The sequence below is a fragment of the Bombyx mandarina genome, chromosome 02 (assembly GCF_030267445.1).
Source record: "Bombyx mandarina strain Sakado chromosome 02, ASM3026744v2".
NCBI classification, from domain to species: domain Eukaryota; kingdom Metazoa; phylum Arthropoda; class Insecta; order Lepidoptera; family Bombycidae; genus Bombyx; species Bombyx mandarina.
The window spans coordinates 7,436,153-7,451,667 of NC_143209.1; the positions used below are offsets into that span (position 1 = coordinate 7,436,153).

At 40.7% G+C, this 15,515-nt stretch overlaps 1 protein-coding gene and 9 non-coding genes across 10 annotated transcripts; 1 reads left to right on the forward strand and 9 right to left on the reverse strand.

Annotated features, from left to right (window-relative positions):
* The first annotated feature begins 719 nt into the window (after nt 1-719).
* Nucleotides 720-11,939, forward strand: LOC114241851 (uncharacterized). The gene is made up of 6 exons (XM_028172817.2): nt 720-738; nt 1,380-1,551; nt 2,407-2,518; nt 5,553-5,624; nt 6,465-6,625; nt 9,797-11,939. Exons 1-6 carry the CDS (start codon nt 720-722, stop codon nt 11,937-11,939), a joined length of 2,679 nt encoding a protein of 892 aa, XP_028028618.2.
* Nucleotides 3,019-3,092, reverse strand: TRNAN-GUU (transfer RNA asparagine (anticodon GUU)). The gene has a single exon. It is a non-coding gene; the product is annotated as a tRNA-Asn (tRNA).
* Nucleotides 3,202-3,275, reverse strand: TRNAN-GUU (transfer RNA asparagine (anticodon GUU)). The gene has a single exon. It is a non-coding gene; the product is annotated as a tRNA-Asn (tRNA).
* TRNAN-GUU (transfer RNA asparagine (anticodon GUU)) lies at nt 3,385-3,458 on the reverse strand. Its single transcript has one exon. It is a non-coding gene; the product is annotated as a tRNA-Asn (tRNA).
* On the reverse strand, nt 3,568-3,641 carry TRNAN-GUU (transfer RNA asparagine (anticodon GUU)). The gene has a single exon. It is a non-coding gene; the product is annotated as a tRNA-Asn (tRNA).
* On the reverse strand, nt 3,751-3,824 carry TRNAN-GUU (transfer RNA asparagine (anticodon GUU)). The gene has a single exon. It is a non-coding gene; the product is annotated as a tRNA-Asn (tRNA).
* TRNAN-GUU (transfer RNA asparagine (anticodon GUU)) lies at nt 3,934-4,007 on the reverse strand. The gene has a single exon. It is a non-coding gene; the product is annotated as a tRNA-Asn (tRNA).
* TRNAN-GUU (transfer RNA asparagine (anticodon GUU)) lies at nt 4,117-4,190 on the reverse strand. The gene has a single exon. It is a non-coding gene; the product is annotated as a tRNA-Asn (tRNA).
* TRNAN-GUU (transfer RNA asparagine (anticodon GUU)) lies at nt 4,300-4,373 on the reverse strand. Its single transcript has one exon. It is a non-coding gene; the product is annotated as a tRNA-Asn (tRNA).
* TRNAN-GUU (transfer RNA asparagine (anticodon GUU)) lies at nt 4,483-4,556 on the reverse strand. The gene has a single exon. It is a non-coding gene; the product is annotated as a tRNA-Asn (tRNA).
* Nucleotides 11,940-15,515: the final 3,576 nt, after the last annotated feature.

Genomic DNA, 15,515 nt, shown 5'->3' on the forward strand with positions numbered 1-15,515 from the left:
GCTTACAGTCCACCTGCTGTTAAGTGGTTACCGGAGTCTATAGACATCCACAACGTAAATGCCGCGTCACCCACCATGAGATATGAGTTCTAAGGTCTCAGTATAGTTACAACGGCTACCCTACCCTTCAAACCGAAACGCGTTACTGCTTCACGTCAGAAATAGACGGGGTGGTGGTACCTACCCGCGCGGACTGACAAGAGGTCTAACCACCAGCAGGTAGATGGTAGAAAGCCTCGTCTTTATCTGGAGTTCCTGATCGACACGTTGATGCGACGTGCTGTCCAGGGAATTCCTAGCATCTTTCGCCACCACCACATCTCAAATATATCGATTCGGTCGCGATCGTTAATTGTACAGGATACATTAAATACAAGAAGATTGTGTTTATTGTTATCTTATCCTTAGATAATAAAGGTCTGTTTTCGTTTTCGTAAAGGCAGATTTTTAGTATCTAGTCGTTTCGTTGAACCATAGATTTACGCGAGAATATAATAGAGTAATGTCAAATAACGTCAGAAGAAAAAAAGTGTAAAAGTCAAGATTGAAACATAATCATCACTCAATCAATCCGCGCAACATGCACACAAATAATATGAAAAAATTATTTAAAAAAAAAACCTAATGAATAAAATCCAGGAAGGGACGTTTTAACTGCAAACCTATTTCATCATTTATCGAAATTCTTGTTATAAAATCGTTGAAAAACAAAACTCAAAATGTTCAAGGACGGAGACGGTAAGCTTATTAAGCATATTTATGGAGCATTTCACTAAGCAGCGCGAATTACATATGGAGAATTAAGAGAAATTTAAATGGCTTGCGATGTACTTCCTCTATAGTCGTCGTGGCCTAAAGGATAAGACGTCCGGTGCATTCGTATCTAGCGATGCATCGGTGTTCGAATCCCGCAGGCGGGTACCGATTTTTCAAATGAAATACGTACTTAACATTAATGCTAACGATTGACTTCAACGGTGAAGGAATAGCATCGTGTAATAAAAATCAAACCCGCAAAATTATAATTTGCGTAATTACTGATGGTAGGACCTCTTGTGAGTACGCGCGGGTGGGTACCACCGCCCTGCCTATTTCTGCCGTGAAGCAGTAATGCGTTTCGGTTTGAAGGGTGGGGCAGCCGTTGTAACTATACTGAGACCTTAGAACTTATATCTCAAGGTGGGTGGCGCATTTACGTTGTGGATGTCTAGGGGCTCCAGTAACCACTTAGCACCAGGTGGGCTGTGAGCTCGTCCACCCATCTAAGCAATAAAAAAAAAAGAGAATCTTTGTGGGAGTGAGAAATAATAATGTTAATTTTAAATGCCCAGCGAAGTGGACGGGTACAGCTAGTATATATATATAATATATATTCACAGACGAGGATGAGCATAACATGAACGTTACGAGGTATCCTTGCATGCCTTCGTTGGTGGCGCTGCAGCAGATGAGGAACCGTCTTCAGATGGCGCATTTAGGGAAGAAGCTGATGAAATGGACAGCGCTGGCCACTGGACGCGAGTTGAGGAGATTGGCCATTGAGATAAACGAGTGTGTGTTTTTTTAATAGACATGTAGACAGGCCTTAACCCATTTGGTGATAACTAGTTGCTATCGAAGCCAATAGTCACAACGTAGTATTTTTTTTTATTGCTCTTTTAGACAGACGAGCACACGGCCCATCTGATGGTGAGTGGTTACCGTCGCCCATGGACTTCAGCAATGTCAGGGGCAGAGCCAAACCGCTGCCTACCTTTGAATACACGAGCTCGAAGTTATAATTGACATAAATCTTGTATCAGCGTCTTCTTCTTTGTCTCCACCTTATCCCACTAGGTGGGGTCGGCACATTCTCTTCTATCAGCCGTCATCTCAACACTCACTCCTCTCTCTCTCTCATATCGTCATTCACACACCCCATCCATGCCTACTTCGGTCGACCTATTATCTACCTTGCACTACCATTTCCGTACATCTCCTAGTCACATGCATCTTCTCTCTACGCATCACATGTCCATACCACGCCAACCGTCAGCCCATTAATCTTGTATCTTGTATCAGCGTGTATAATAATATAATAAAAATAATTAATAAAAATAGCTTCAGTAAAAAAATCCTTGGAATCAACCAGCTCCCCGCTACGATGTTTCCCGAGCGCTATGACATGTCCTTCTTCAAACGAAGCTTATGGAGAGTATTAAGCGGTAGGCAGCGGCTTAGCTCTGCTCCTGGCATTGCTGATGTCCATGGGCGACGGTAACCACTCATCGTCAGGTGGGCCGTATGATCATCTGCTTATAAAGGTAATAACACCAAACTAGACACAGAAACGCCAATTGTAAAAAGACCACAGCCAAATTGTATATACATACATTGTTATTAGTGGTGTTTGATTACAATTTGCAGAACCCACCGACGGTTCAACGAGGACATGCGAACGGCCTTCATGCTCCTGGCTCGCGGAAGATACTTCTGTTCGAACTTAAATCAGTACGTGCTGGAGAATGTTGAGGCTAAGGTAAAACAATATATCGTTTAACTCCCTGAAGTGATGGCAAAAGGCCTTTGTAAGTTTTTTAGTCTATCGAGAAACTTGTTGTTCAGGGTAGGGTCAATGGTAAGAGATCTTGTGGACGAATCCCCATGCGCTGGACTGATCAGGTGAAAGACCTTACTGAAACCCCACTTAACGAGTGTGTGCGCCGGGCCTCGGTTGGCAAACTATGGAAAACATCTGTCAAGGCTTTAATGAGCAAGAATTCCACATGACCACGACTGCTCTGCCAAGAGCAACCGATTATGATGATGTGTAGTCAATGGTAAAGTTTTCTTAATGGATACTTGTGGGGTGTGGAGGTGACATAATTGAAATGGCAATCCATTACGTCATGATGTACCAAAATAAATGCCTGTGAAGTTGATTTGAAAAATTTGTTGTCGTTTGTGAAAAGATTCCGAAAGCGGTTGGTTCTGCTTGGTTGCTTGCTTGGTTGGTTGATATTTTTATAAAAACAGTCTCGCCCCCGCGTGGACTCGAACCACCAACCTTTCGGTTAACAGCCGAACGCGCTAACCGATTGCGCCACGGAGGCGAGGGACCTTTTCTAGGATAAATAGCACCGCTGTCAGAGGAAGCACTTCCCTATAAATATAGTAATTGAGTCCAATTTCAATTGGATAATGGAAGTACAAAAACAGTCTCGCCCCCGGGTGGACTCGAACCACCAACCTTTCGGTTAACAGCCGAACGCGCTAACCGATTGCGCCACGGAGGCGATGGACCTTCTCTTGGATAAATAGCACCGCTGTCAGAGGAAACACTTCCCTATAAATATAGTAATTGAGTCCAATTTCAATTGGATAATGGACGTACAAAAACAGTCTCGCCCCCGGGTGGACTCGAACCACCAACCTTTCGGTTAACAGCCGAACGCGCTAACCGATTGCGCCACGGAGGCGATGGACCTTCTCTAGGATAAATAGCACCGCTGTCAGAAGAAACACTTCCCTATAAATAAAGCAATTTGGTCCAATTTCAATTGGATAATGGAAGTATAAAAACAGTCTCGCCCCCGGGTGGACTCGAACCACCAACCTTTCGGTTAACAGCCGAACGCGCTAACCGATTGCGCCACGGAGGCGATGGACCTTCTCTAGGATAAATAGCACCGCTGTCAGAAGAAACACTTCCCTATAAATAAAGCAATTTGGTCCAATTTCAATTGGATAATGGAAGTACAAAAACAGTCTCGCCCCCGGGTGGACTCGAACCACCAACCTTTCGGTTAACAGCCGAACGCGCTAACCGATTGCGCCACGGAGGCGATGGACCTTCCCTTGGATAAATAGCACCGCTGTCAGAGGGAATACTTCCCTATAAATATAGCAATTTGGTCCAATTTCAATTGGATAATGGAAGTACAAAAACAGTCTCGCCCCCGGGTGGACTCGAACCACCAACCTTTCGGTTAACAGCCGAACGCGCTAACCGATTGCGCCACGGAGGCGATGGACCTTCTCTAGGATAAATAGCACCGCTGTCAGAAGAAACACTTCCCTATAAATAAAGCAATTTGGTCCAATTTCAATTGGATAATGGAAGTATAAAAACAGTCTCGCCCCCGGGTGGACTCGAACCACCAACCTTTCGGTTAACAGCCGAACGCGCTAACCGATTGCGCCACGGAGGCGATGGACCTTCTCTAGGATAAATAGCACCGCTGTCAGAAGAAACACTTCCCTATAAATAAAGCAATTTGGTCCAATTTCAATTGGATAATGGAAGTACAAAAACAGTCTCGCCCCCGGGTGGACTCGAACCACCAACCTTTCGGTTAACAGCCGAACGCGCTAACCGATTGCGCCACGGAGGCGATGGACCTTCCCTTGGATAAATAGCACCGCTGTCAGAGGGAATACTTCCCTATAAATATAGCAATTTGGTCCAATTTCAATTGGATAATGGAAGTACAAAAACAGTCTCGCCCCCGGGTGGACTCGAACCACCAACCTTTCGGTTAACAGCCGAACGCGCTAACCGATTGCGCCACGGAGGCGATAAGATTTCTAAATAAAATTACGTTATAGATAACACAACCCAGTGTGTAATTAAAATATGAATAAAATAACTTTTTAAATGAAGATATTCGTGACAAAAATCTTAAATGACGCGCGAACATACTTTTTTTTATGAAAGATTTCATTTATAATATCTAACAACATGACACGAAGACTTTTTGTCTTGACCACCACCGTCTCTTACGGGAGGGGGAGACACTTTTAAATATTTCATATTTTCAATCGTTTCACTCTTGATAGAGCAGTCGTACTCATCATGTAGTACTGGAGAGGGCAGACTTGACGTTTCTGACGATTTGCCGCCATGTCTGGTCTTGACAATCATCATGGAAGGAAACATCAAGGAATCAGGATTGCCATGCGAACCTTTAAATACATGAATATTTATAAAAAGATTCGATCACTGTAAATATTTTAAGGACTGAAATTAAGAAGACAGTGTGTGATTTGTACAAAAAACTAAACTGGTATTTTAATGCAGACCACTTTTTATTTATTTATTGCTTAGAGTTTTGGACAAGCCCACCTGCTGTTAAGTGGTTATGGAGCACATAGACATCTACAACGTAAATGCGCCACCCGCCTTGAGATATAAGTTCTAAGGTCTCAAGTACAGTTACAACGGCTACCCCACCCTTCGGACCGAAACGCATTACTGCTTCACGGCAGAAATAGACAGGGTGGTGGTACCTACCCGCACGGACTCACAAGAGGTCCTACCACCAGTAATTACGCAAATTATAATTTTGCGGGTTTGATTTTTATTACACGGTGTTATTCCTTCACCGTGGAAGTCAATTGTGAACATTTGTTGAGTACGTATTTCATTCGAAAAATTGGTACCCGCCTGGGATTCGAACACCGGTGCATCGCTCAACACGAATGCACCGGACGTCTTATCCTTTAGGCCACGACGACTTCAAATTAGTAGATTATTCAAGTTAGTTCACTCAATAGTTTTATTGTGTTCCCAGGCTTGCGTTAGAGTTGAAACTACAAACAAATCTATCTCCGGCGTCAAAGTTCCTCACATGGAAGTTGTTGAGGTATTCTTATGTCTTTGTTTTAAATACGGTTTTTATTCTCAACGTTTATATAACCAGTTTTTTTACTTAGATAGGTGGGCGAGCTCACGGCCCACCTGGTCTTAAGTCGTGCTCGGAGCCCATAGACATCTACAACGTAAATGCCGCCACCTACATCGAGACATAAGATCTGAGGTCTCCGTTTTTACAGTACAATAGCAGCCCTACCCTTTAAACCGAAACGCATTACTGCTTCACGCCAGAAATAGGCAGGGTGGTGGTACCTAGCCCTGCGGACTCATAAGACGTTCTAACACCAGTCTAAAAGATGACAAAAAGTAATTGTGCGCTAATTAACGTAGAGACTAATTGGGCCATTAGACGTCTTCGTGGGGTCTTTGCATTTTATAATACGTGTGAATCCTCTGCAGCATTATTAGGGATGATCCTGGGAACTCCATTGTATTAGAATATATTGGACATTTGCGTTCGTCCACAGTGCAACTTCTAGAGACATTTTATTTAAGACATACTATGTACTATGGTCTTTGAACATGTTCTTCATGGTGAGAATGTTTGATGGTGACTCTACCATAAAGTCTATGAATCATGATGAATATTCACCGTTTGTTGGGCCGTACGTTTGTCTGTTTATAATTATTTTGTAGTATAAAATGAATTTATTTAGCTTTGAACAGTATGTTTTGTAACCAGTGGAACGTGGTGTAGGCGACCACGAATTTTTTACCAAATTGGCATCTTTAGGTTCAGCAATCAATTGGTTTTCTGTCGTCCAAATAATCAACTGAAATGATCCGTGTTTTGGTTAGTGAATTTGTCAAAAGCCAATGTCGTTTGCAGTTGGGAGGACCGCCGTACAACCATCTAGGATTGGAGAAGGGAGGCCACACAATCGAAGAAGCGAAGGAGAAGTGGAGGGAGCTGCTGAAGAAAATGATACTGATGGTTCAACAGAGGACTGGCTTTGCCAGGATCGAAGTGGCACATAAAAATGCCACTAAGTTAGTTTCGTTTAGCTTTACTTATTCGCAATACTAGATAGTAAGCTAAATAACCTTAAAAGAATCCAAAGGTACTGTTGTCGTGGCGTCCAATCTCTTTAACAGGACATACGGCCTGCAACGACTAGACATAGACTAAGATAGAGGCTTGACAGGTGATTTGAAAAGAAATAAAAGAAAAGAAATGGAAAGAGAGCGAACGTTAGTTCTTTTCTTGATGTAGTTGGAATTCCTTCTTAGGCTTCCATCGAATAGGTTTATAAAGTTTTTTTTATTTATTCTTTATTTGTACACACTGTTAATATAATACAGTAATTGCGATAAGATATAAAAAAATAACGAGCTTAACTCAACAATTGAGTTATCTACCAGCTAACCGTTCTCAAAGAAGGAAAGCTTTATATGAGTGGGTAGATGAGTACAATCTAATTAATTTAATTATTTATACTATAGACATTAACAATAAAAATAATAAAAATAAACACTAATACATAATATATCAAACTATATACATACACAATTACACACATAAATATATACATACACGTACATATATAATGAAATACATAAAATAAATACATATAAATAATACTAAATCGATAGATAGTGCTCCTTTAATGCCTTCCTGAAAACTTCAAGTGAGGGACTTGCACGGATTGAGTGTGGAACTGAGTTCCACAGACGCAGGGTAGGGAAGATGAAAGCGTTAAATGTAAGGGATCGCGTTTAGGTATCTTGTAATACAGTAATAATAAGTAATGCTGATAGCTAGTGTAGTCACACCCCCTTGCCAATTAGACTAAGAAGGCTGTCCAATTATAGAATATCACAACACGAAGACAATTTCTTTCTAAGCAACACACAGTCTATTAGATGCAAAACGCTATAAGCTGGAACGTGAGAACCAGTTTTTACGTCTTCGCGGCTGAGCGCAACTTTATTATGTGTGACGTCATTCGTGGCTAAAATTAGCGATGACAAAATATTGAACGATGATTTCCAGTTTCCGGATGGTTACCGATGCGTTTCTTGTTTCTGAGCCACCAATATGTACGGTGGATACGACAATTGATCACATAGGAAACGACAGTGTTAGAAATTCTATGAATGTATTATGAATTAAAGAAGTATGGAGTTGCTAAAACGAAAAGCAATATACTAAATTTAAAACACTTGCCCTTTGCTGTAGTAATAAGTATTTTATTTGGTCGGTAACCGTTTGGTTATTTCGGTAGACAGCGGCTTGGATCTGCCCCTGGCATTGCTGAAGTCCATGGGCAACGGTAACCACTCCCATCAGGTGGGCCGTATGCTCGTCTGCCTAAAAGGGCAATAAAAAATATATATATTCCCGTTTCGGCTAAGAAAGCTGCTATCGGAAATCAACCCGTGTTAGAAATAGGATAGCTTGAAACTCACCCTTCTGTCTATCTAAGGACTCAGTGTTGAAATTAATAAAAATCTGTATTATTAAAAATTGTAATATATAATATAATTTCTTGTCTGGATTAAAAAATATTTTATTAATAAATACATTTTTAATATATCGAAGAAGTCCTTAGAAGATTTGAAGACGGGTGATTTTTAAGAAGATACTCTGTCATACTTGATGTGGAAAATATCTTCGACAGACGAAAGAATGCCCTGATGAAGATCGTCATACCGAAAATCATAGCGAGCGTGAAGTATATTTTAGACGAATTGGAGGAACAAGCCAGAGAAGAGTTTTACAGATTCAAAAAGATTTTGGAAGTTAAGCGGAAACATGCAAAGAAAAAAGCCGAGGCTCTTGAAGCCGAATCTGATATTCCTAAACTAGCTATTGAATCAATAGAAGAAGTAGAAGCAGAAGAAAAAGAAGAAGAAGATGATAAAAATGAAATTTGTGATGACTTACCGGAAAAAGAAGATATCAAAACAGCGAATTCTGAAGTGGAACTGAAGGTTTCAGAATTGAGAGCGCACATTAAGTCAGTCATCGACGTCGGTAAATATATAGAAGAAAAAGGCACTTTGTCTATTGATATGAAACAATTTTTGAAAACTGCTGAACAAGTATTGGACGAAAAGAAAAATATTGAGAGTTTTAATGAAGAAACTGGCGAAAGTATTCAGGAAGTATCCATTGATTATGAGAAAAAAGTCTCCGATAAATCAATAAATGATAGAAATCGTTTAAATGTTACTAGTAGAAGAACGAGCACAACAGAAGCTCTAGGAATTGATAAGCAAACACAAACAGACTTGGATGTTGACGGCTATGTTAGTAATCTCAAAGAAATAACAAGAATATTAAGAAAAACCACCGAAGATGGAACCACACTCAAAATTCGCAAGGAAGTTAGCTCATCCACTAATCCTATCAATGCACCAATAAATAATGGTCTTGTTCTAGCATCGAAGAGTGAGAGTTTCATCTGTAATAGTAGATGTGATGATAACCAATCCTTACAGACTTTCCAAGAAATTGTCTGCAGTCGAATACAATCAGAAGCCATTCCTCTATCATCGAATACAGAAAAGGTAGTGAAGTCTTCAAGCTTAACGTCTTTTGGATCGGATATAGAAAATAATGGTTTTGATGATGAAAATGATTTGGAAGAAATACGAAAGGATTTCAAAGAGCTTTTAGATCTGGCAGGACCGCTCTTTCGGAGGCACGGCGAAGCAAGCGAAGCAAATGATGATAATTTAGAGTTGACGGAATCCGAATGGAAATTAATTGCTAGTATTTTCGAGAACAAAAGCAACACAAAAACTCTTGATAATGCTGATGACAGTCAAAATAATGAAAAATAATATAATATGTAACTGAATAAATTAATAATCTAAAATTAATGATCATGATATAATAATATCACGAAAACCAATAAATCCTATATCCGAATTAAAAACTTGAAACTGTCGCGATTATTATACATGATTATTAACTAATCACCATGCAAAGAAACTATATTATATTTAATAGAAAAAAATTGTAACATAAAATATATTTTTGTCTATAAAAACATAAACAGTAAATTTGACTTTTATTAGACAGCTTTATAATGAATAAGAGATACAATTAATATGCACAGTTTAAAATTAAACAGAAGGGCGAGTTTATGTTATAAAGAAAGCTATTGAGTAGATGTTAACTCTGAAGTTTTTACTAAAGTTTTTCGATTGCAGGAAATGGAATATCTTAATAAAAATTGTGATACCAAAATTACTGGACACGATATCGTATATTCTGATAGAACTAGAAGAACAAGAAAGGGAGAATATGTTCCGAATAAAGGTATTCAAAAAATCACAGGCGCATCAAAAAGAGTCGCCCGTTAAAGTATGTTGTTGCTGTTTGAAAATGTTCGAAGCTGATACTCAAGTCGAATCCGTTTGTCCTGCCTGCAGTAAGGCAGCGAAATTGAAGAAGGAATCGAATTTAAAGATCGAAATAGCTCCGTGCAAAAGTGCTGAAGTAAAATCGAATCAGAACAGGAAACGATTAGAGCATTTAATGGCACATATCGATGAAGTCATAGGATTAACGAAAAATTACAAAACGGAGGGAATCGTTTCGCCTAGTATTGAGAAATTCATAAAAACGTGCAGCGAGATAAAATTGAAAATAGAAAATATGACGAATGCACCACCGTCTTGCGATATATGCCAAAAGGCATTGGAAATGAGCGAGAGTCGAATCACGTTGACCCCAAAGCCTTCAATTAACATTGCCTCGACTTGTAACATACAAGAGCCCCCAGAATCTTGTAAGCCATGTAGTGTAACTAGTGAACCTAAAAACGAGGACGTTTTAGGCTACTTTGAAACTGAATATAAGGAAATCGTCAAAGTTCGTAGACTGCAGAACGAAGACGGCAGTATTAGTGAAGAAAAGCAAGTCATCACGGTCAAAACTGAAAAGAAATGTCCTAACAAACTGGGTGCTCTAGAAGACAAGGAAATATTCGATACCAGTAAAATTGGTGACACAGAATACGAATCTAGAAGAAGTAAATCAGTGCATACTAACCACAATGAGAGACTTGAGCCGAAGGTCAGGCGATGCATGTCCTCAGACCAATATGGATTACCGCAAACGGAAAGAAATTGTAAATTCAGTTCTGCCAGCGCTAAAGGTTCTAGAGCCTCTTTACCGGCAGCCTCTCAAGCTTCCTGTGTATCAACAAAGTCTGTGGATTCCAACTGCTGCTCTAAAAAGCCACGTACAGTTTGCGGCGGCGATTCCATACAGAACGTTTCTCTGGCAAGTCAAAGTTGTTGCAAGATCATAAAGAAGCCAATCGAATCGAAGAGCTCTTGTGTGTCAGTTTGTGGAGATGATCGTAAGCGAAACGATAAATCTAATAATAGGAGAGCCACTTCGACTGAGGCTTTGTGGCGAGATCAATGGACTTCGATGACAGATTTCGAGACGGTGCCAAGTAAAGTAATGAAAAATCCTAGTTGGAATGGGAAATATTCCAGTTTGAACACTGATGATAACTTGGATGATGGTAAAGAACTTAAATCAAATAGCTGTTGCATTATAAAGATAATAAAAAAACCAAACAATGAATCGAACAAAACTGGTTTGAATGCCAACCGAACGGATTGTAAGAATTTAGTCATCAAGGGAGGTATGCTGGAAGTTTTGAAAAAAATTATTTTACCGAATACAAATTCGAGCCGTGGACTCCAAAAGACAGTCGACGAACCTGAAACGGAGCTTTTCGATAAACCGACAGAGGTTAAAATTTGTAAAAGCTGTTCGGAAAAGATGAATTCCTTAGGAGCTTCCCAAAAGTCGTTTGCTTCATCGAAATCTTCTAAATACTGCTCTGTCGATGACCAGTCTATGGACAGGAGCTGTCCGTCTTGTGGTACGATGCCCAAATCTTCATGTACGTCTATGTCCTCAAAGAGTTTGGCTGCGTGTTCCTTGACTAGCATAGACACTTCGACCCGCAACTCTTGCTGCAATAGCCAGACCACGTCCAAGAAGAGTTCCGAAAAGAAAGTTGACTGCAAAATTTGCACGGCTGAAGAGGCCCCGTCTGCCCAATCTGTCTGCTGCTCCAATACCAAGTCCACTTCCACTTGTTGTCCCTTAAAATCATCCGAAGAATCGCTCAAGAAGGATGCTTCAACGTCTACTCGAAGATCCGCTCGCTTTGACGTGAGACCGTTGAGGAGAAGACCTGCTTCTGTCAAAGCTAATCTAGACTGCACTTGTTATTCAGACTCTTATATGTTGAGAAATAGAAAGAACAAACAAGCCAGAAGAACTAAATCGTTTTGTGAAGATGAGTACTATTACTTTAGGTGGTAAAATTATCAATCAACTTTTTTTGAGGGTACATAGAGTATATGTGGTTTTAGAAATGTCTAGTCACTCATGCAAGCGCTCTGGATTCAAGATGGAACTTCTATTCATCGTTATGTCTGTAATGTTAGATTTTTTTACTGCCCACCCCTTCGACATAGAATAAAAGACTTTGATTGTGCAATATGATGTTCCCATGCAATATTATACCAGTGTTCTGCTTTTTAATTATATTAATAATACAATTCTTTATAATGGAAGAGATTTTATTTATGGCTTAAGATGGGCGTATGTAAGTGAACTTAAAGAAAAATGCATACATTGAAAAACGTGATTAAAGTATTTATTTCAATCTTTAACTCAGACTGAATTATGTACAAGTAGATTATTTTATTGCCGTGGTAGGTAGACTAGCTTATGGGGGTGGTGAGTGGTGGTGAGTAATCACGGTAGCTCCCAGATATCAATGATGCCAAGGGCAAACCCAATGCAGTGATGCCTGAGGACTTTTTGCAAACTTCAAACACATATTCACTGTGAAGCAATATTGCGTTCTGGTCACACAACTTGGCTGGTAGTATGGCGTCTTGTGAGGCGCACGGATAGGTACCACCACTCCGCTTATTTCGGCCGTGAAACAGCAATGGACTTCGGCTTAAAGGGTGTGAACTATAAGACTTTGACTTGACTCATGTCTCAAGGTAGGTGGCGGCATTTAAGTTGTCGATGTCTATCGGCATCGATATCCACTTAGCATCAGGTGGGCCATGAGCAATAAACTTATCGAAGCAATGAAAAAGAGCACAATTGTGTCTATATTATGATCTCGAACATAATCAAAAAACTATTTGGTTGATTCATGACATGGCAGTGGCCGAAAGGGAGAATATTAGACTCCTGGCAGGGCTGCCATGACGGCAGTTTCTAGTTCGAATGAAAACAACTGTCTTGTCCGAGTGTTGGTTTAATACCCCTTTATTATTACAAATTACATGACCTATACGTGACTACACTACAGACTACAAAAAAATATATTATTGATTGTTAAAATAAGTAATTAATGTAATTAATGAAAACCAAATGAAAAGAGCAAAGAGGTTCGTAAGATGATTTACCTTTGATTTTTGGGGGTTTAGCATCTGTGAAAGTGCGCAATTGTTACCGGGACTACGAAACAGAGTCACTGGACGTAGTTTCTTGGGTCTTTCCAAATAGCCCGCTGGAGTCTCAGTAAATGACCGCCATTTTACTGAGACTTTGATTCCATCTCATCTCATTTCATTTAATTTCATGCCAACTGATTAAAGTCTCAAATAAATCAACTTTATCTCTTCGATATAAATTTTCCCTCGATGTTATTTTACATATCGACGCTTGAAAGGCAAACGTGACTAAGCGACAAAACTGCTTTGTACATAAATGATAGGCAATAACCGTATTCGATGCGCAAAAAAAATAAATTTCTATTAAAATAATTTCAATCCTACAGCTAGTTTCGTTAAAAAATAATTTTTTTCAGGTATGTCAACTTTAAATTCGTCTACAGTAAAGTTCGCGCGTTGTCGCTTAGTCATGTTTGCCTTTCAAGCGTCGATATTAGAATGTATAAAAGATAAGTCTGTGTGATGTGTGAAGCCTTTGCCTTTCGTTTTGGTAAAATAAATCTCCTACCCTAGGTAGAGCATTAGTTCGTTTATTTATGAAGAATTGCAACGTGTCGTATCGTAGAAAGTGAACTGTGTTGTACGCGTCCAACGTAAACACGTGCCAACGGTAACGAACGTGCTCTATAAATGTCAATAAGGCCACAATGTCTAGACGACGTCTGAACGTAACAAAACGAGCACGTGTCACGGGAATAATTGCGATTGTTTCGAACGCGATCCGAGGAAGGTAATTAGCGCAAAAAGATAGCGTTTTATTAGTAGTGCGTTCGTTGTATCCGAGCGGGTATTTACAAATTTGTGAATTAGGGTTGTGCGTAGTTGGATTTTTGTGATATTTAACTAATTTGTTATTTATTTTATTTTTTTGTAGGAGACATTATCAGTCTTACACGGATAAGTGCTACTGCCTATTTCCGTCGTAAGGCGCATGCATTTAAGTTTCAAGGACGGGTTAGCTGTTTTAGTATTTAGACCTCATTTCCTTCTTTTTTTTTTCCGGGCCGGGGGCCGTACCTCCTACGAGGTCCCCGCACCTAGGGGGCGCGCGGCGGTATGTGAGGCTCAACGATCTGCAGGTGTTGAGAGCAGACCGTGGACCCAAGGAATTTTAGGATCCACCCACTAAGCGACTCCAATGCACTTTTACACCCGACGTCCGATCTCCGTCCGGGGTCAAAACCCGGTCAGAGTAGGGGGATTCCCGCGGTTAACACTACAACCAGACACGCGGCGCCACCCCGATGACGCCCGACCGACGGGTCGTCGAGGCGATAGACCTCATTTCCTAAGGCAGACGGCAGAAAGTCGTCGTGGCCTTAAGGATAAGACGTCCGGTGCATTCGTATGTAGCGATGAATCGGTGTTCGAATCCCGCAGGCGGGTACAAATTTTTCCAATGAAAGAATACTTAACAAATGTCCACGATTCCGGCGGCGAAGGAATAGCATCGTGTAATAAAAATCAAACCCTATTTCTGTCGTGAAGCAGTAATGCGTTTCGGTTTGAAGGGCAGCCGTTGTACTGTTAAAAGTGAGACCTTAGAACTCTGGTCTCAAGGTGAGTAACGGCATTTACGTTGTAGATGTCTATGGGCTCCGGTAACCACTTAACCCGGTGGGCCGTGAGATCGGCTTATCTTTTCAAAACGTAACGCCGTGTGGCCTCAAAAGGCGCTTTGCAACCAGTTAATAGTATTACTCCGACTGTAAAGTCGTAACGGTGGATACCCTACATCCAGTGTCGGTATTTGGCAACTCTCCACGGGTGTACTACGCGCGTGTGACGTCACATTCCGTACTCTAGTGATCTTTTTGCCGCAGACTGCGGTGCGGTTACAGACGTGTCGTTATGTTGTGCCCCTTGAGCTTTTTGTTGTTGTAAGTTAGACGCAAGTACTGGTATAGTCGGTACTGTTGCAAGGCGATCGCGAATTGCGGTCTGGAAGTCCTCTTTGCATCAAGATTTGTGTGTTCGATTGTGAACTTGAAGAGACTGGTATGGTATCTATTTTGCTACTGAGGTCTCTAATTCCTTACGCTCGTATTAAGTACTGGCTGTTGTTCTGAACAGTTGGGTACAACAATTCTTTTTTTGGGTCAGGGTTGAACCTCTCCCAATGCTCCTGCGTTGAGGGGGCGTGCGATGTATGTGGGACTGTCGAAAATATTAAAAGCCATTAACTAAATTAGTCACCTGTACTCTTGCTTAATCGTCTTATCTCCACCCAATACCAGAAGAGGTAGGAGGGGTTACCGCCAACCCAAGGATGCCCGTTTAGAGGAGTCGATGAGGAAAATTGAGTTGGCAATCTGCCGTCTCAGTTGGGACTTAGACAGTGGTCTGGAACATTGTAATTGAGTATCCGAAACCGCCTAATGACAGGTCATCATTGTTGGTTGCTTTTAACAGCTTCGCT